Source organism: Doryrhamphus excisus, chromosome 3 (genome assembly GCF_030265055.1).
Source record: "Doryrhamphus excisus isolate RoL2022-K1 chromosome 3, RoL_Dexc_1.0, whole genome shotgun sequence".
Taxonomy (NCBI): domain Eukaryota; kingdom Metazoa; phylum Chordata; class Actinopteri; order Syngnathiformes; family Syngnathidae; genus Doryrhamphus; species Doryrhamphus excisus.
The window spans coordinates 8,416,187-8,438,511 of record NC_080468.1 but is presented as its reverse complement, the minus strand read 5'-3'; the positions used below and the strand labels follow the sequence as shown (position 1 = coordinate 8,438,511).

At 38.8% G+C, this 22,325-nt stretch overlaps 1 protein-coding gene across 1 annotated transcript; it reads left to right on the top strand.

Annotated features, from left to right (window-relative positions):
- The first annotated feature begins 18,152 nt into the window (after positions 1-18,152).
- LOC131125728 (phospholipid hydroperoxide glutathione peroxidase-like) lies at positions 18,153-22,282 on the top strand. Its single transcript, XM_058067550.1, has 7 exons — positions 18,153-18,277; positions 18,832-18,926; positions 19,229-19,373; positions 19,564-19,715; positions 21,401-21,425; positions 21,516-21,575; positions 21,694-22,282. The coding sequence occupies exons 1-7, from the start codon at positions 18,212-18,214 to the stop codon at positions 21,724-21,726; spliced, it is 576 nt and encodes a 191-aa protein (XP_057923533.1). The 5' UTR covers positions 18,153-18,211; the 3' UTR covers positions 21,727-22,282.
- Positions 22,283-22,325: the final 43 nt, after the last annotated feature.

The window sequence follows — 22,325 nt, the reverse complement described above, 5'->3', positions numbered from 1 at the left end:
ATTATATAGCTACAAAATTCAATAGACTTTGTAAGTCAAGTACAGTGCTTATTTTTCCAAGGACAGAGTAGGCAATCATACATAAAGCCATGAACTATGGTATGCTTTTTTGTCTTCATTTCAGAGTGGTTAGGGTTAAGATGTATTGATTTTATAAATTCCATCATTGAGAAAGATATAAAGAAAATTCAAAAATTGAAATTGAAATGTTTCATGTTACAATTCACAATTCCACATGAAAAGGAGTAGGAAGAAGCAAGTCTCATTTAAACCTACTCCCTCTTTTCACATCAATTGCTAAGACATCCCTTCCTATATTCGTCATGTACTATTTACATTCTTCCATTGAATAAAAGCAGTTGTTTGTGAACAAACTTGTCCAATCCAAATGTTTGTGGTCTGGATAGTTAAAGGTTTCCACTTCCTGGGCTTTCATGTCCTTCTGTCTTTCATGTTATACTGTGAGTGTCATTTAATGTAGTACATGGTTTCCTAATTCCTGTTTCAGCTGTGTTGTTTTGAAATCCCTATTGGTGAACTTAATGGTACAGTTGAATGCAAGTATCGTTTTTTCTTTAAACCTCAATTTCATCTGGTTCTCCTCTGTTGAGGACTAGCCTGGCTTTTGTCCTGGGTGTAATTCAGAGTCCAGTGAGGATCACATCGGTCATTCATGCATTTTGATCCATCTCATCAATTGTATTTTTCATTTGCTCAATTATATTTTATTTTTTCCTCTTCCTTCAGAGTGGTGAGCAAGGCATCATTATCATCCAATAGTACTTCTATGTCATCCTGTAGTACCTTGATATCATTGCGTAGTGAGTAGTTTTCCTCCATAGGGGTTTTTAACCTCCTTAATGGCAACATGCAAGGCAGTACTATCATGTTGTAGTACCCCCATGTCATCTTTCACTACCTTGGTATCCTTGGACGGTGCTCTATTTTCTTCCTTAAAGTTTATGACTTCATCACCGATCTCTGAGAATCTCTTGTTGAAGCTGTTATTCTGTGAATGTACGTTTCCAATCTGTTAGTGGGTCTCTCTGACAGATAAGGCTTATTATTAGTCAAAAAACATGCATATTAAACCAAATTGTACATATTTTTCCATCTAAAGTAAGCATTAAATAGCTAATTTAACTTAAATAAAAATATTAGGTATTCAGAAGACACATTCAAAAGTGCTTTGAATGCCATGTAGTATTCAGCACTGGTCACTAGGTGTCAGTAAAAGTCACTGTAGTGTTTGGTGAGACACATACATAAGCTTGCAGACTTGCACACCCAGCAAACTTGATCAACTGAACAACAGGCTTTTATTGGGGGTTTGAATAATCACAGATGCATTGATGCATTGATGATTCAATGCATTCAGTTTTTTGTAATTAATCATCAAAATAATGACTGTTCCATATAGGTATAAGAACCAAGGAGTAGGCTCATGTGACTCAAGTGTTTGTTTTAATTGGCTGCACGTTGCGAAGATGTTGATAAATGAGGACATCTGACTGGAAGTCATCCGATTCTTCCCACACACCCAACATACTGAATAAATCATGGCAATTATTTTTGCTCCATTTAAGTCTCTGTTGCAGTCAAAGAAAGTAGCTGCAATCTTTGGCCATGACCTGCAGCAGTTGACCAATAATTGCAATGTTAGTTTTATCTAAAATATACTCTGTATTCATCTATTCATGATATAATGTTTGTATCATTTTTACTCCTATGTACTCCTGTATGAATACTCCTGTACTCCACACACCCTGGACTCGTCGACATAAAATGTCCATTTTATTTTGTGAACTTGCAGCATTTATCTCATGTAGTTGTTTGGGTGTTTGTATGTGTTTTGGGCATTTGCAGAATTTTGTGGCATTTACCTGATTGCAACATTTTTGGATTTGCAGTTTTACCTTTGCTTGTGTTTTGTGGCGCTTGTGTGTTGGTTTTGGCCACCGTAAGTCCATTAACAATATTAACAAAAGATCAACAGTCCCAAAATGGTCATTATTCTTTACTCATGCAATATTCATAGGTCATTGCGACTTCCTATATGTTTAATCAGAAAACACAAAGTCACAATTATTATGGTTTGTACTCATCCCTAACACCATTACTAACTATTCAACATTTATTACAGCTGTTTTATTTTTACTGGTTACTACTGTTTCTGGGTGGTATACAATATTTTGAGTTTGTTGCTGTGTGTGTGAGATTTTGGTGAAATAAGTTGTGTGTGATAATAAATATGAATAAAGAAATAAGGAAAAGAGTGTAAAACAATTACAAAAAATTGTACAAATTATACATTTCTGCTCCCTTTTATCCTCCCCTGCTAGGTCAAATTGACATGAGCAGTACATATGTACAGCATCCCGCAGAAGCACGTTGGGGGCTGCAAATGTTTTATACTTACTAAAAAAACGTGTTTGAAAACTCAAAAGATGAGTTTAATCCATTATAATATAATATTCTTATATGTACGTATATTACCAAACCAACCAACAAGTATATTTGTATTGCAAATCCAGCTTCTGCCATCAAGTAAGATATTGATGTAAACTGTAAAAAAGATTTGACGATTGCTACATGTTAACAATGGGACACACTACCAATTCAAATAAAACATAAGCTGGACAAATGTTATTGTGGGCAAAGCAACAACATCATTTTTTTTTAGTCGTAGTTTTGTTCTGATTATTACTGCATTTACTGCAATATAATGTACACAAAAGGCAGAAATGTTTAAGTCCACCTACACATTTCTGTAGCGTAAGCCTTCATTAGTGACAATTCACTGAATGTTCCTTGACTGCTATTAAAAGCTCGATGGGCAAAAATACTCCCACATCAGTGTGATTGCAGCTCCATCTATGACAATATGTTATTACCTTTTTTCATGGTGTGCTCCAGAAATATAATTGGAGGAAGCAATGCTGTTGCCTTGGTAGTCAAGCTCTGGCTAGACAATATTTATTATACTGGGTACTATATAAAGACAGTATGTCCACTGACTGCTGAAAGGAAAAGGGAAATCTCATGAGTGCCAAGCGCGCACAGTGCGGCGCCATGAACAAGCCGACAAGAGAACCAACGGGCTCACTCACAAAAGCACAGTAGTGTTTACACCAGGTGAGCCTTGCACAAACCACCCCAAGTGCTGTCACGGGCACAACTCTCACGGACCCACCAGAGTAGAGAGGAACCAACAAAATTAACTACTTATATTACAATATTACAATTCATTACATCCCAGTGTGCTGCTGTGAATGACAGACAATACCTCAAATAACTGCAGTATCCATTATCGAGTTTAGCGCCTAAAGATCTGGTATAGAAGGTATCGATATTTCAGTACCCCTCTGCATATCACTACCCAACTCCAAATCTTAGCTCACACAATCCAATTCAGGAATATTCGTTTGCATGATCAATCCGTTCCAGAAGGTCCGACTCTATAACCAAAACGGACAACTGAATCAATTTTTCCATATCAAATAATGAACAATTATACAATTACAAAAATACAATTATACAGAATACGATGAATCCATTCCAGAAAGCCACATTTTTTTTTTATAGTTTTATAGTTATAGTTTCAGTTTCATATACATATAAATACATATTAGCAATGTAATGACTTGTTTTGATAATGATTCGATTTGTATCCTGATTTGTGGTTGCCCATATGATTCAAGGAAGACATTGATTCATTTAATACAATACAATCCGAAACTTCAAATCAATTCAGTAACTTTTTAGCCAAAAATTCAACCAGTTAATTATTAATAATGCTGTCCTACTTAAGAATAAAGAATAAAGAGTACAAAATATTAAAAAATGCAATACAAAATCAAGATGACCAAGGGGTTGTATGAATTATTTACTGGTACTTTAAATAGCGTAATCCAAACATGCACTTTGCACCCAAAGGTGATGGACATTATGCAAATTCCTCAACAAATGAATGTGGTATGGTATCTTCAATTAGGTGTTGGCAGCTATTTGAAAGAACGGTGCAGCAACTACCAAGTAATGTGGCCTCCTTGTACCTTTTGTCGCTGAGAGGGTCGGCATGGGTCCTCCATCTTGACGACACGCTTAACAGAGACACCGAACAGGATACCGTGGTGTGGTGGGTTAATGATAATACATTTTAATAATGATGAGACCAAACTGGTAAACCAAACAGATATTTTGCATGTGAAGTACGGACTCACCACAATCACCTATGAGTTTTACTATGAGAGCGACATAGTAAATAGTGACTCCCAGTTCTAGTTACCATGCTAACATGCTGTTGAAAGGGACATTTTATGATTTAAAAAATATGCTCCAAACACAGCTGGACTCACGCAGTGCATTCATTACACTACAAAACCCGTGCCATTGTTTGCTAACCGGGAAATGTTTGTGAAGTGAGGCAACATTTTTACATACATTTTCAACAATGAAGGATCCCCACGCTAACCGAGGTTCCACTGTATTTGTATATTTTCTGAATGGAAAAGTAATTGTTCCATACTGAAGGTATTTGGGGGGTTTCCGGAACAGATTCATTGGATTTACATTGTTTCCTATGGGAAATAAATAAGGAATCCTAAACTTTGCATAAATCCACTCATCATGTTCAAATCTGGAACCAATTGACTGCGTTAAACGAGGGATTACTGTAATTCAGTAACATCCTGTTGTATCCATAGGCTTGCCTAATGTTCATTTACATATTACCCGATTTTTCTCTTTGTGGGGGACATGATTCCCCGTCAATAGGCTGCAATAGCAACTCTAAAACAACTTTTAGTTCGGGAGTCAGATTGTGGTTTTGCACGTTTTGATGGTGGAAACGATACAGGTGTACGTTGGGGGTACTCTCGCACAGATGAGACCACATGGTTGTCTTACTGTACTCTTTGCATTTTAGGAGAACCTACTTTGAAATACTCATGAAGTTTCTACTAGAACAAATGATTCCAAATGAATTTGATTGAGATTTTTTTTTTTTTAATTAAGTACACAGTATTTGCCTTAGAGTTCTGTGTAGCAGTGTGACAGCATAACTAAAAAAAACAACAACCTTACAACGGTGTTTAAACAAATAACTATTATGGTGTCTTTCCCTCAGAGATCTTAAAACCTACGAAGAAAACAGAGTGTTATCAAAGCACATGCAGGGTGGCGCAAGACTCATTCGCCATCTGCACTAAAATCCTCTTTGAGGTTCCAAGTCCATCACACCATCTGGTTTGGGACCACCAGGCACCAAGGTAAACAAACAAGAAGCGTGCGCACCGCTAAAGAGAAAGTGATTTTTCTGTGTCTGCCTTCAAACTTGTGTTGATACACTTATTTGAGGATGAGCACATATGCGGACCAAAAGAGCAGATGATCGGAGAGTACATTGTACAAGTAAACATGGTGAACACAACAGTGGACAGATGGAGATGGGGTGAAGACAGTACAAGATGGATTATGCTCAAATGTAGCACGGACCTACTGTATACCATCTGCAAGACTGTTGGGAGAAACATAGCTAATTGACAAGGAGAGATGATGTTGTTTGATTTCTTGCTTTGCTTTGAACCCAGTGCATACATTCATTCATTCATTTTTACCGCTTATCCTAACAAGGGTTGTGGGGGTGCTGGAGCCTATCCCAGCTGTCTTCGGGAGAGACGCGGGGTACACCCTGGACTGGTCGCCAGCCAATCACAGGGCACATATAGACAAACAACCATTCACACTCACATTCATACCTATGGACAATTTGGAGTCGCCAATTAACCTAGCATGTTTTTGGAATGTGGGAGGAAACCGGAGTACCCGGAGAAAACCCACGCATGCACGGGGAGAAAATGCAAACTCCAGACAGAGATGGCCGAGGGTGGAATTGAACTCAGGCCTCCTTGCTGTGAGGCCTGCATGCTAACCACTTGTGACCCGTGCAGCCCAGTGCATACCAATAAAAATTGTTTGGAGACCCGACTTTGATAAGTGAATTTCCACAAAGTAAGATCCTTTATTTATAAATGGTATATTTATAACCTTCTAAATACATATTTAAACATTATTAGAGTCCTCTAGAATTAAAATAGCACCTATATACAGTAGTCACCTTTACTCTTGTATTACCCAATACAGTAGATACACTGTAATTAGAGAAAATAAGCAATTTCCATGCTCATGTGTGTTGCAATAAATATGCTCCAGATATGTGGAGGACAGAAAGCAATGTCAGGAGGATCAGAGTTGAGTTTTAGCTTGGCGTGGGTAGCCCATGTTGTTCCGGTGATCAAGTCTGGTATGTGTCACCAAACATTAATGTAACATTACTGATACCTAGTGTAGAATACATATCCAAATTTTAATGTGTCTTCTTAATGCCTTATGTTTGTATTTTAATTTGTTGTGCTTGAAAATGTTTAATTCAGACAAATAATCTGCAAAATGTTCTTAAATATGAATTTTTTAGGTCGTATTCAACCATAAACAGGATGATTTATTAATGAACATATATTCAGAAAAACCTTGATAGAGTGGAGCTGCAAAGTTTTAATCACAACACAGTAAGGGACAACTGTATTTCCAAACTATGAAAGAAGCTTAGCTTGCTGACAAAATGGCAACCAGAACTGGAAGTTGAAGCTCAGAAATGTTAACACAAAACACATTTTTAGAGTTTAACAATTATAGTTTTACATGCAGAAAACACTTCAATACTCATACAAATGCACTTGACCTTGACAGATGTCATGATTGTTGACAGAAATATGGCAGCCATTTAATTCAATGGTATAAACTTGTATAAAAAAAAATATATATATATAGTATATATATATATATATATATGTGATGATGATGTAGCCCTTTATTCTTGTCACTTATACAGAAGTACAAGCGGAATAGTGCAATTATCCGTCAACACTTATACAACATACTATGCAGTGAGACAAGGGGTGACAGGACGAGATGATTGGGCGATGAAGGGGGGGGGGGGGGGACAACACAAGAATAGAAACACAAGTATAGAACACAAGTCAGAAATGATATAAGCTGCTGTTCTTCAAGATGTTCTACTGGATAAGAGAAACTCCCACTTTTGTCCATCTACTTTGGATCACCTCCCATTTTGTTTATTTTATGTGCATTGTGTGTGACAGCTTTTTGACAGTCAAAACTGTTGTGCAAGAGCTGAGTGATGAGTCTTCACACAGTATGCTGGCTGTAAGCTCAGCGTGACAGACAAGAAAGAAGGGAAGCACGTATGCTACGCTGTAGCAGGCAAGCCATCATCCTCATCATCATCAATAGAATTCAATCAGTGAGTGAAGTATGACAGACGCTAAGATAAGAGGGGTAAATCGGAAACCCCCACTGCGCTAAACAGCGCTAATCGGGGGTAAATGTTGAGTTGGGTTTAGTCAACTGGGAAGGTAGTCGACAAAGAGATGCCTGTCATTGTTCTTCACTGCAATATATTTAATCTTGTATATCATTTTTAATTCTCATGCAGTCTTTCAGTTGACACCACAAGTGTCAACACAGAGCTTGAAGGGAGGAGGAGGCAATGTTCCACATATTGAAAGAGAGACTGGAACTTATAAAGGCCCCTCTGAGATGATTGCCTCTATCCATGAAGATATATATACATATATATATATGTTGTACATCAAATTTAAGATATTAAGGTATTTATGATCGCAGTCAGTGGTGGTTAAGAGTACAGTGAAAGGTCGACATGAAGCCATCTGATTTTCAAAATTATTTCCCATAGGAAATAATGAAACTAGAAATAACCCGCTCCAGGTCACACTGTCACCATCATAAAAACTTTAATAACTGCACAGGTGACAATTCTTTAAGTAACATTTTCACATTCTTCCGTTATACAAGTATAACAGTAAGTTAACCGGTGCTGTCACTATAGCACATGGGGTTGCAGCCGCTGAAAATTGCAATCAGGTTAATAACAGAGCCACTGCAGATTGGATTAATCACCATTTCTACCCATTCATTATTAAAGATGCCCCTTGCTTGGGTCAGGTACAGCATGGTGGGGGCTGGGCGCTAACCTTTCAATGTGTGTATTCTGCGCTCTTTCTGCTCCGACGTTGCAAGCCATGTCTCATGCAACACACACACACACACATAATGAATACATATAAACAAAAACTTAAAACAAGAACTTAAATATGCAACCTATACATCAATGGTGTCCAGCCATTGATTTAATATTATTAATAATAATAATTTATTAGTGGCACGGCGGTCTAGTGGTTAGCGCGCAGACCTCAAAGCTAGGAGACCAGGGTTCAATTCCTCCATCGGCCATCTCTGTGTGGAGTTTGCATGTTCTCCTCGTGCATGCGTGGATTTTCTCCGGGTACTCCGGTTTCCTCCCACATTCCAAAAACATGCTAGGTTAATTGGTGACTCCAAATTGTCCATAGGTATGAATGTGAGTGTGAATGGTTGTTTGTCTATATGTGCCCTGTGATTGGCTGGCGACCAGTCCAGGGTGTACACTGCCTCTCTCCCGAAGGATAAGCGGTAGAAGATGAATGAATGAATGACTATGTTGGTTGATGGATGAATCCTTGATCTTCCTCAAGGTGGTTCTTTAAACCTATTGAGATGGTTGTTCTATCCAATAGCAAACCTTTAGGCTTTCCAATAACGTCAAAAAATATGGCCAATGTACTAGATGTCAAATCCATACATGGTCCTTTGCAATGGACTTCCGTCAAATCCTTTGAAATCATTTTGTCCTATGTCAGAGACTGACTTCTAATAATATCCCACATAGGATGACTGTGGTAGCTGAGGTCTAAGGTCAGACCCATACATGTTACTTGTCACTGTTTTACTGACCCCAATTTTGAACTGAGCTAGTGTACCTCCAGTCCATTGATTTTCAAGCCTTCCATTCATTTCATTCAAGTACCGGCTGCAATTTTCAACAGACCTTCCTCACTCCTGTTTTATGTGGTTTCTATACATAAACAATGAGTTTTGTTTCATGGAGACACATGCATTCAAAAATCTCAAGTGATAGTACTACATAAAAACTTGAGAGAGGCTTCTTTGTATTTGTGAATGTATATACTGTGAGCTAAAAGTGAGACGTGTGACACTTTCCACCACACATACTTCCACGCATGATACTGTACAAATTAGCTGTCAGGTTTTTCTTTAGGATTTTAATTTCTCTCTCTGTCTTCTGACACCCACGGATTTCTCCACCTTCAAGTGGTTTATTACTGCACATGAATCACACACCGCTTGATTCGTGACATAAACAAATAACCCCACCAGTTAATGTGGCCCTGCTATTCTGTTGGTGGTGGTGTCATACAAAGGTTCACTGTCTTTTGGTTTTTTTTTGGTCTCTTGGACCACCCTTGGAGGTACACAATGGCAGCAGTGCAGTGAGGGTGTTTGGAATGGAGGAGGACCATTGGTGGTGGTGAGACAATAACACAACACGCTTAACACCACATAGCCGGTATTTATTTATATTGTTAACACTCCTACAACTACACTTGGACACCAATCAGCCTCCAACGAGCTGAATGCAGCCAGCAAACCCTAACCAGCACACCCTTGTTGTTATTTTTTATCATTTTTTTTAATGTTTGCTGTTAAGTAAACAAATCATACTAGCACGGGGGCACACATTTGTTACATTAAAACCAACATAATCGATACCAGTGAGATCCCTCTAAAGGGAGCATATAGGTAATTAAATTATATGAAATTTTCCATGTTGACTTTGTAGTTAGCGTGTCAATTCTCCATTTATGAATCAGAATCAGAATCAGAAAAGGTTTATTGCCATGTATGATCAAACACATACTAGAAATTTGTTTTGGTATAGTAGGTGCAGACACATCTATTAAAAAAGAATGAAAAATACAAAATATACAGAATAACAGTATAAATATATGTACACAGTCTGTTTTTTGTTTGTTATTCCAGAAGTGCAGTCTGATTGTTTTTCCTAAAAGTCCAAACTGGGCGTTAATGTATTAATGTTATGCATATGAGAATGCATATTTTCCCCCCGCCACATCCCCAAAACATGCATTGCTAAGCATAAATGGTTGTTTGTATATACAGGTTGTGTTCAAATCAGCTGGGATAGACTCCACCTCAACCAGATACTAATACAGAGAAGTATAATACAGGAAGTGCATGGATGGAACTACTTCCCAAGAATCATTTTCTTGTCAAATCGGATATTCGGTTTCATCGGTTTATCATTCCCAACCCTACTATTAGGATATTTTACCCTGTACAAAAAAGGGTTGAAGACTTTTTTTTCCTCTGTTGCTAAAGCAACAAGTAAATGTCATGACCATTTCAAGCGCACTGAAGTGAAACTAAGAAGGCAGGAGAAACTATCCGCTGCGAATGCTGCAGCCAACATCTCCGCTTGTTAGCGTGCTCCATCTGTCAAGGCTTTCATATAACTCCAGATGTTGAAAAGAAGAAATGAATTCAAATGTATTTCACCTGAGTTTATAACCACACTTTCCCAACTCTGACATAGAAGGACGACCTTATTTTAGTACATGCCTCACTTTGCGGTACAGTGTTCCTTTTGATGAAACCCCCCCGGCAAACAATTAATCCTTCACTCAAATGTTATTTATAGCATTGCTAATGTGCGCCTTTTTGCTTGGTTATGGTTCATAGCCACAGGAGTGTGTAATTAACACTGTCTCATGGTGCTTTTGCGCTAATGGCTTCCACAGTCTTCCTTTCAGACTGATGTGAGCTGATGCTAATTAAGCCTCTGAAATATATTTGCCATTAAATCTCATTTAGATAGGCAAAGAAGAACAAGCATGGCAATTATGTTTTGTTTGAGTTTTTTTTTCTGTGAACCAAAGTTTTTTTTGTTAGAGGGAGTTTTTCCTTACCTCTGTTGCAAGTGCTTGCTAATGTGGGATTTAATGTATGTTTTTTTGCACTTTGATGTAACTTTTGTTAAAACTTGAATTGCCTTATATGACACATTTTGCTTATTTCTACACGCCTGTGAATATACAAAATAGCCATCCATCCATTTTCTATACCACTTATTCTCACTAAGGTCACATGGATATGTTGGAGCCTATCCCAGCTGGGCGAGAGGCGGGGTACACCCTGGACTGGTCGCCAGCCAATCACCGAGCACATATAGACAAACAACCATTCACACTCACATTCATACCTATGGACAATTTGGAGTCTCCAATTAACTTGGCATGTTTTTGGAATGTGGGAGGAAACCGGAGTGGAGTACCCGCAGAAAAACATGCAAACTCCACACAGAGATGCCCAAGTTGAGAATTGAACCCAGGTCTGATTGTGGCCTACATGCTAACCACTTGGCAACCGTGCGGCCCATATATAGAACAATACAATTTTTAAAAAATGTTGACAGTCTGATCTGCTTTTGCCAATTTACTGCACCATTGAAACCAACATGATCAAGCACTTTGGTGACAAAGACAAAGACGACAAGAGACAAGGACTCGGTATGGGACAGACATCTGTCTTGATGAGGTAGGGAGACAGAGTAGAGGGACAGATGATAGAGGAAGGTAGATGATGCTATCAGTAGGAATGAAAATGAGATATTGGTTCATATCGGTGTTGTTTCTTTCTGCCAATATAGATATCAACGCACGAGTGATGATGTATTTTACAGGGCAACAAACTTGCTACCTCTGCGGTCTGCAATTATTTGCAAGTTGGATTATTTGCCTTTGGATTGTAAATATGCAATTTGCAATGAACATATAGCAAATTGCAATATTACAGTAAAATAAGTGAAATGTGTTTATTCATTACAAGAGATGGGACCTGGCATTAATTTAAGGGAATATAAGTAAGAAAGCCAATATTGGGCATCTACCTGTTGATGTCCTCCCGGGGTATTGAAAACACCTTTGGAAAATCAAACAACCAGAGGACCTTGAAGCATCTCATCAAAAAGGTCTTGTGGGGATTTTTTGATATTTACCAGGTTAGTGCATGTAGAAATATCAGAAGTAGTATTTCAATATTTGGATTTGAGAGGCAGATTGACTGAGGGACTGTTGAGATTACTTTCCTTGACGTCCATGCTGCTGTAGTGGTCGGAATCAGTGGGGGAGGAAGAAACACAGCAGGGTGAAGACGAGGGAATGGAGAGATGGAGGAGACGACAGAATGCAACAGGCAATATTACGATTTGCAAAAGAATAGGTGGACCGAGCAGCTGAGGCCAATCTTGCTGTGAGGCAGCAGGTGGACCCGAGTTTCTTCCTTTTACTTTTGTGATGGTTTTGATCAGAGAGTGGCGTTGTGGGTCGACAAGAAAGGCTGCGGCACATGATGCCATTTCACAGTCCACAAAGTACATTTCCACCACGTAGCTCTTGCATGACTCATGTCTTTGCTGTGTTTTTTTTAACAATCTGAACTTTGAGATGTGTTAAAAAGAATTGTACCTGGGCCAATTTTCGCTCTGCTTTTTGGAGCAAGGAAGCTAAAAGGAAGAATTTGAACCCCCCCACCCCAATTTGCAGTACTTGAAAAATGTTTTGAGGGCATGAGGTGTGTTGAAAGACTCAAAACTCACAAACTGATGTACTAGTAATCCCTTGTTTATTGCAGTTAATTGGTTCCAAATCTGATATTGAGTGAATTAGGATTCCTTATTTAAAAATTGAATATTTTCATAGTTATAGCATATAAAGCAATATAATGTCAAACATTATTTAAGCCCTGTAGACATTAATATAACACCGATACAGTCGCCTTTACACTCATATCAGGAGGAGGTAGAGGTCGAGTAGGTTGGCGGTTTTATCCTTGCTCCTTCCACCCAGTCAGTGTCGTTGTGTCTCTGGGCAAGACACTTCACCCACCTTGACTCCAGTCCTGCCCACACTGCTGCATGAATGTGAATGAATGAGGAGTGAGTGGAAAATAAACATAAAATCTAATCCACTATATTACCCAATGTAGTAGGTGTAATAAAATCAAATAAGCCATTTTAGACACTCATACTGTGTGTGGATATAAATATGTTCCTTATAGGGGAGCAGAGTGAGTGGCAGACAGCAAGTGACGTCAAGGGTTTGTTCAGCAGTAGTCCATGATTTTATTTTGAATTTTTATATAATGGATTTAAACCTGCAATAAAAGCCTGTTGTTCTGGCGATCAAATCTGAAGCTGAATAATAACAATAAATAACCAACTTCTGACCAATCCATGTCAATTTCAGGGTGAGAATAATGTACGACACTGCAAATGTATCTACTTGAGTCATGTTCTTTATATTGGATAAGATTACGGAAAGATGCAGAGGATGCATTGTGACATTGCCAACCACTGGTCTGGCATACGTATTACAACAATTTTAGTCTCTTTAGGCTTTCTTTTCACCACTACAGTCTGGTCCAGAGATCAAATCACTGCAGATATTTAAAGGACTCACTCCCAAACCGAAGAGTTCAATCCACTCTTGGATGCTGAGTCATCCTAGAAGCTTCACACTCACCTGCGAGCCGCCCTGGTAAACACTGAAGGTCACGGTCTAATGAGGCCACCAGGGCCACATCATCTGCAAATAACAGACATGAGAGCCAAAGGCCTCCAAAATGGTCTCAATCAACACCTTGGCTATGCCTACAAATTCTGTCCATAAAAATTATGAACAGAATTGGTGACAAAGGTCAGCCCTGGTGGAGAGTGGACAGTGTGTCGATGTGTCAGTGTGAACAGGCATGGCTTACTGGTGGCAATGCGAAGCAGACTCCTGCTCCGGTGGTAGCGTGCTACTAGAGCTCCTCCCACAGGACACCGTAAGGCAGGGGTCTCAAACACACGGCCCGCGGGCCAAATGTGGCCCGCAGGACACTAGTTTGAGGCCCCCGCCTTGATATGAAAGTTTAATGTTAGTGCGGCCCGCGCAAGTTTGATATGGCTGCTGTATGGTATCATGTACCCAGAAAAAATTATTACGTTTGATTAATGTTAATTAATTCATGTTAAAGGTTAAATAACTGTTAATAGTTATCCTCCCTATCCGTGTGGAAGTGGTAGGTTTTTGGCTATTTCAGTAGCGCAGTAACTATAGTTCAGTAACTATATCAGTTGCGCAATATGTTGTAAATAAAAAGAGTATAAATGTGACTATAGTCGTGTTTTGTCATGTCTACAGGGCTCTAATAATGCTTTGTTCATTTTAATCTGAAAAAAATAATTTGTCTACCCACCAACTATATGTGGTTTCTTAAGTTTTTATTATTTGCCGTTTTATTATTATTATTATTATATTTATTTATTACTGATTGATTGATTTTCTTTATTCCTGATTTGTTTATTTATTTTTCATCTTATTTTGTGCAGAAAAATAAAAATTAAGATCTTTGAGAACAGTGGAATGTTTTATCAGAGCTTTTATTGTAGAAAATGGGAACCAAAGCACAGAAAAAAGTTTGTATATTTTTCTGTTTTTAATAAATGGGTTTTTTTTTTTTGAAAACCTGATGCGGCCCAGCCTTGCCCAGACCCTAGCTCCAGTGGCCCCCAGGTAAATTGAGTTTGAGACCCCTGCCGTAAGGGATGTGGTCAAACACCTTTTCCCAGTCCACTAAGCATATGTGGACCACTTGGACAAACTCCTATATGCACGCACCCTTGCAAGGGTACAAAGCCGGCCAAGTGTTCCACGACCAGGATGAAGCTGAGGTTCGACTAATTGTTTGTACCCTTCTCTGCAATAGAAAAATCTCTGGAAGAGGTTTTTCCAGTGAGTGTGATCCCAATGTAGTTGGAATAGGGGGGGCTATACACTGGTCTGCCAATCCACATTTTGTTCTCAACTTCTACACAATGTTGAAGAGACAGATCAACCAATTGAAATTCACCAATTGAAATGAAATAGATACTGAACCTTTAGGCTTTTCTTATACATGGCTCAGGCAGCATAGCCAAGGCTGTTACTGTATTGATTTCAGCAAGGGATTTTAGCGATATGGCTTTGGGATAAAGCCAGTGGGCCAATTACCTGTCAGCTGAAACACTGAATCTGAAGGAAGGTGGAAGATAAGAAGGCTGATGTGGCCCATTGAGGCTCAGCCAGGGGGAAAAAACAGCACATTCTGTTGCCTTGCCAACCAAGCCCATCAGAGCGTGAGGGTTTAATGTAAAGGATTCTCTGCCAATGTAAATATAGGTTGCCATCTGCTTTTGTGACTTTCTTTGTTTCATGTCGAAGGCTGGTGCGATATGCTTTTTTTTCATTCTGAAAATATAATTCAAGACAAAATAAAGCAAAAATAATCCTTTCCGGTGTTACAACTCCCAGCAGACTACCTTGGACGATTTTAACTGTCAAATTAAGAATGTGCTCAGGAGAAATTCTGGTAATATTTTACAGTCAATTTAATAAAAAAATATATTTTCTGACAATTAATCGCCAGCAGATTAAAGAGCCATATGCGAAGGCAAACAGCAGACTTGTTGCTTAGGAACAGTGAGAAATAACCCAAACTTTTTCGAAAGCATCTGATCTAATCCCCTCTGGTGCTGCTTGTGTGTGTGTGTGTGTGTGTTGTGGGGGTTGGGGGTGGGGGAGTTAAGTTTAGCAGAGGTGGTTTCTAGGCAACTGTTTTGTTTTTAGATTTATACAAAGCTTGTTTGTTCTTCTGTGGTTTTGGTGTCTTTGTTTATACTCATTTATCTTCTTTGTGGTTTTGTATGTATGGTATTTTGTGTAGGTTCTTCATTGATATCAATGGGAATGGGACATAAATCACTATCTTATGCATTTTTTAGCAACTGGTCAGTGTTTTTTTAATTATTATTTATAATGAACCTTGTGTGATTCTTTGGAAAGTAAATATCCACACTCAGTGGTGCTCATTATTTTGTCTGCTTATTAGAAGCCAATAAGCGGGGACATGGTTGCTCTATATGACTGAAACAATTTTGCGAAGCCACACTTAAGTCAGTAAAGCAAAGACAATATAATAAGGCAGTAGAGAACTCCCATCTTGCACATTCTCACATCATCATATGTATAGTGTGTAACGAGAATATATTGACTGCGGTGTTATACACATTCATTAACATTGGCAGCTTTTCCACTACATAACGCATTCATGCAACAGCACTTTTGCCCCTTGAACACTGCACATACACATCTCTTGAGCCTGTGCCCATTTCAGTAGGACCCCTTTTTTCATTTGTGCTCTAATTGGCTATATGAAATAATTAATGCTTTGACGTGGATGTTTCAAGTGAGAAAGTGCTGTTTTGTCATCGTACCCTAATTAAAAATTTCTGCAGGCGATTACATGACCTCCACGCCATCCAATGCCAATAGTCATGCAATATATTCCACTGCTTCCACTAACAGGGATGCTCATTTGAAGGATGCCTTTTAATTATCCCAGGCAGTCATTTACCCTTGTGTTGTATGTCAGCCTGGTCAACCCTTTTAAAACGGCCACGATGGCAATATTGTGAAGTTTTAATTAAATACAAAACAATCTCATCCAAGTTGACATCATATACACGTGCGTACACCCCCTCACAGTTCAGGCATGCAGTCACGCATGGTGGTGGTAGTCATGGTTTGGGCTGCCTGCGTCCTGCACTGGGGAAATGCAGTTCACTGTTTTGACTCTAAATGTGTAAAGATCTAGAACTTGTTGTAACCATGTATACATAAGGTCTTTCTTTCCTAAATATTGTTCACAAATCAGTCTAAATCTGTGTTTGTCAGAATTCACCATTCATAATCCATCTACCTCACAGGTGTGGGCAATAAAGATGTTGATTAGAAAGCATGATTATTGCACAGTTATTCCTTGGCCACAATAAAAGGCCACTACAAAACTGGATTACATGTGTAAAATGCACCTGTGTTATGGTCAAGGGGCCACCGTTGTGTTATGGTACAGGCAGGTGTACGTATGTTATGGACAAGAAACACAGGTGCATTTTATTGATGGCATTTTGAATGCACAGAGATCCTCTGCATCAATGTATACGGTATTTGAGGTGTTGGAACCCCCTCGGACCATTCAAATTGGAAAACTGCAGATGTGCAAAATGTCTTAACATCCACCAGCTCGACAAGTAATGTCCTCCAAGAGGAGTCAAAGAGGATTCCAGAAACAAACTGTGCACCTCTGTTGAATTGCATTCCCAAGAGGCAATGCTCAATAAGGATATGTTGACACTGTGGACATAATTTGAATATGTTCACTGCAGTGTGGTATCTTGTTTTGACAGTTATTTATACAATGGCTGTGTATTGACTTATTTTCAGAGGAATGTAAATCTAGGCTGCTTTCAAAGGTGTACACTGGCTATTTTAAGTTATATCCAAATCCATGTATCACTGGTATTGTCTCTTGTGAAGATATAATGCTGAAATGTGAAGAATGTGCACTCACTTTTGTGAGCTCCTAAATGTCAATATCATTGACTGACTGACAAGTTGAACTTACACAAAAAGCTTATTGTGAGGCATTACTTTTTTTTTTTAAATCAAGTCCCAGTTCAATATTCTGTCAATTAAATGAGGCAAATTGTCTTTTTATGTGTCACTATGTGACATCAGGTCTATTTCAATACACTGTCCTAAAATAACGGCTGGAAAAGTAGTCCTTGACCCAGTTGAAATGCCAGGACTGTGAAAGCATCATATTTAACAGAAAGTGTTAATGTGGAAAAACAAATCCCTCATCTATAGCCATTTATTATGATTTATGCATTCCTAAATGTAGCTGTGCATATTGCGATAAGGAGATTGTGAATTTGAATCCTCTTACAGGGAGACTGCGCAGGATCTCTCTTTAAATTATTTGAATCTCTTGTCCTAGTAGCATTCAAGAAAAAGCAGCGATCCTTTCTACAATAAGATAGCGTCCTCTGCTGGACAAAATGCAGAACCACATGAAACCGTAATTTTTGAAAGATTCAGTGAATCATACAGGCTAGACAGAGTGAAATTTTCCAAATAATTCACATCCTTACGTTGGCATAGCTTTATATTTCACCTTAAATCCACGGTAAATGCTGTATTTGTTTAAAGAACATTAATGCGCTGTTTTCAATTGGACATGTAGCGCCGTTAGTTTGCACATGCGCGGTGCTTTGTGGTAGGCGGGGCTTATAAATGACGCAACAGCGGTCATAAGTGTCACCAGGAGCATGTGGCTCTGGCGGTCTTCCGTGTTTTTGGGCGTGCTGGGGTGTAGAGGAGTGGTAAGAACCATGGTACGTCATTTAAACGTGATGTCTGTCTTCTTCTTTAATATTTGTAGTCATGAACATGTGTTATTACCAATGTGTCTATCCGCTGTATTGATGCTGGAGTGCTTAACAACAACTACGTAAGATTGGCTTCTATTTTAAACCTGGTGCAACAAGGAAATGCGTCCGACGTCGATACAATGTATTTTGCGATCAGTGTTAGGCCGCTGAAATTACAAATATTCCGTCAGTTAAGCATAAGGTGTTGGCTTGACTGATTGTGCGGTTGAGGACTTACGCAAAATGAATACTAATCTCTCGCGTTTGTGTAACGCTTAAAGTCAAGATTTGTGTTTGTGATTTGCGTTAGCTTGTTATGCTAGCTGGCGCTGTATTCAAGTGTACTAAAGGGAAAAAAAGAGAAGCGATTACTGTGATGCTAGTATTTCCCCTACATTTTATAGCCGTCTTTACGCAACGGTCAATTAAATTTTACTGCGCGTACTTGAACTTTAGCCCCCGTCTTACTGAAACCCACACTTCTAATTTCTTATCTTATCTTATTTCTTCACATGCAGTGTGCACAGGCGAGCGACTGGAAAGCTGCTAAGTCAATCTATGAGTTCTCAGCCAAAGATATCGACGGCAATGAGGTGTCGCTGGATAAATACAGGTATAATGATGTCATTGTGTATGATGCAATCTGTGCTAATGCTCTGACACAGGCTTACCATTTATTTATTGGTTTACTGAACTCATTATGTACACACACGCACTGTCAAATAAGATCCAGCACAAGAACTGTATCAGAATTTCTGCCTTTAGAGAGTTTAGATTGGCACTGGAACATGCTTGCTAAGATACTGCATTACCCTCTAAGCTCCTGTGTTTCTTTTTAGAATAGTCCATGTAGTATTCTACGTTATTGCTTTTTAGCTTCTTGACCCCGATATGTCTGTGTGCTTTCTCTACCAGGGGTTATGTGTGCATCATTGTAAATGTGGCCTCCAAATGAGGAAAGACCAGAGTGAACTACACTCAGCTGGCGGAAATGCACGCTTCCCTGGCTGAGAAGGGTTTACGCATCCTCGGATTCCCATGTAACCAGTTTGGAGGCCAGGTAACTTGTCATCTCAGTGGTATTATTCAAATACAGGATCAACAACAGTTTGCTGTAAACTGACTATGTATAATAGCATAGTATAACATAAGATTATGCTGATCTTTTTGTGCTGTAACCAGAGTTACACATTACAGGTCAAAACTTGCAATAATGTGTATTTTCCATCCTGATGATGATGATTTTCTAGGAGCCTGGAACTGAGGCAGAGATTAAAGAGTTTGCCAAAGGATTCAATGCAGAGTTTGACCTCTTCAGTAAAATTGACGTGAATGGAGACGGCGCTCACCCTCTTTGGAAGTGGATGAAAGCTCAGCCGAAAGGAAAGGGAACCCTGGGAAAGTAAGTTGTTTTCTAACAAATAACACCAAATGAGTCACCAAATTAGGTGTCCTATGACCCAAACTTTTCCAGCACATACACCTTCAGACATCTGACTGGAAGTCTTGTATCCCCTACATCCCGCACACTTAAACATAAACCACAAATGAGACACCTTTTGATAAATTTTATGTGGGCGTACCTCGCCTCTCACCCCAATTTAACAAGTGGTGACAAGCTGTGGTAGCTTTAGTTTGCAACAACATGGAAATGATCAGTACAATGCAACTAATGTTACATGTAAACAGAATTATAAATAAATAAATTTCTTCATAATATTAGTTTTTGTATGTTAATTCAATGCGGGACTTATTTCTGAGCCAAATGGACATAGGAGCGAATATAGCTTGGAGGATGAGGTAAAAGGAAGAATAGACCATCTCATTTAGCACACCATAAATCAGGGGTGCTCACACTTTTTCAGCATGCGAGCTACTTTTAAAATGACAGAGTCAAAATGATCTACCCACTACAAAAATGCAAAACATCTATTTATTTTCAAATGTATTGAGGATTATTTGTACGTACAATGTATGTTGATGTACCTTACATAACCAAATGAGCCAATATTGCAAAACACACATAATTAACTATTAACATTTTTTGTAATTACCTGAGTTTACTTTGATGACTTGCACTGAATTGAATCAGCCAGGGATGCATAGTCCGGACAGTAGCTGCTGATAGCCAGGTTAGCCAGGCAAACGCACTTTGAAAAAGACATTGTGAAAAAAAAAAGTCCACCTCCCATTCCGTATGGAAGTGATATGTTTTTGCCTTTTTACTTGGTCCAGCTACTTCACTCATTTTAGTGACTATAAACTTTAGCGAGGGCTTAAAATCTGACGCAATTCGCCGACTAGCTTAGCACTTTGCATTGTTGTTTACGCATGAGCGGTGACCTAAAGGTCAAAATTCAGTTGTCATCTGACTGGTTGTCCTGTATGTCAATCAAGTAACGGGGATGGATGATATGCTGACATCGTAAGTTCTGCTGCACTTAGAGACGTTGTTTGATTTGATTGGTCACCCGAAGGGCAACATTCAGTTGTCATCTGAATGGCTGCCCTGTATATCAATCAAGTGACGGCATTGATGCTAGGATGATATTTTTTTAATGTCACGCCGCGATCGACCAGTACCACCTCCGCGATCGACCGGTAGATCGCGATCGACTTAATGAGCACCCCTGCCATAAATGATCTTGAAAAATCTTCAAGATTAAACACGTTTTGAATGCACAATGTAGTCATCTAGTTTGTTAAATCTTTTATTCATATACACTCTTTGGGAACCTAGGTCCTATGAGTATTTGTTACTATTGAGCCGCTACATTGTCACACTGATATGATGTCATTGTGAAACCTAGAGTGCAAAACCATAGAGTACCATGTGTAGTAACCATCCTGTTGCTTCATTGCATTTCAGCTTTCTTTGCCCACTGTTTTGACTTGGCTTTCCAAATGTGTCATTGTTCCCCTCTAGATTTGATACCTTTGTTGTCATTTCTTCAAATAATACAATTTGGATGTGATCTTAAAGTTTAATAAGCCAAAACATCTCTCTTTAAAGTCAGTGATGATGAGTTTATGGTGTAATCTTGTCATTATCGGCTTTATAAGTGTAAAATGTTTTTCTCTTCACAGCAACATCAAATGGAATTTCACAAAGGTAATGTACTTTCAGTTTGCAGTATTACTTTTTATTTTCAGAGCCATCAAATCCTTGACTACTCACCTTTTTTTTTCTTTTCCTTTACAGTTTCTTATAAGCCGAGAGGGACTCGTGGTGAAGCGGTACGGCCCAACAGATGATCCCAGTGTAAGTGGCTGCTTTCATTGTTGATACCTTTTTTTTATTGTCTTGGATTTGTGGGACATTGGAAACGTATGCTTTGCTTTGCCAACACACCTAATGTCTTTTGCTGGTTCTTTTGCAGGTGGTGGAGAAGGATCTGCCACAGTACCTGTAGTAAAAATCCAACCATCCTCTGTGTGCATGATCACACATGGATCTCTCATATAGACTTGAGGTTGTTGGTGTGTGTGGGTGTCTGGACCAATGACGACCTGTCTATAAACCCAAATATTGGGGAGGGCAGGCCTGATGACTCAGCGTGCAACTACCCTTCAGACTTCCTAACTACACCAACATCTTAAGACTATATAAATAAACATTGCTTAGTGATCTATAGCACAACTTTTTACAAAGCCATTCCTTCTTTGCAACAAATGCAATCTTTTGTTTAGTCTCATATGATCATGCATTATGACAGCTTTGTAGTAAGATGTCATAAACTGCACTGACGTCTCTAAACTCCTGACGATGTTTGCACTGAACTCGCAGATAGATTATTGTCACTCAGGTTATTTTGTCATAGACATTTAGCTGCACTTACAGTATCACACTCATTGTGTCAGTGTTGTATTACACAAAGTTACATCTAGTGAAAATGAATTGCATCTGTTGGTTTGTTGAACAGGTATTGCGCATTGTCCCAAAATAAAATCATAGTTAAAGCCTGCCTATTTGAAAGTGGATTTATCCAGGATGTTATTTCATGTACAGACT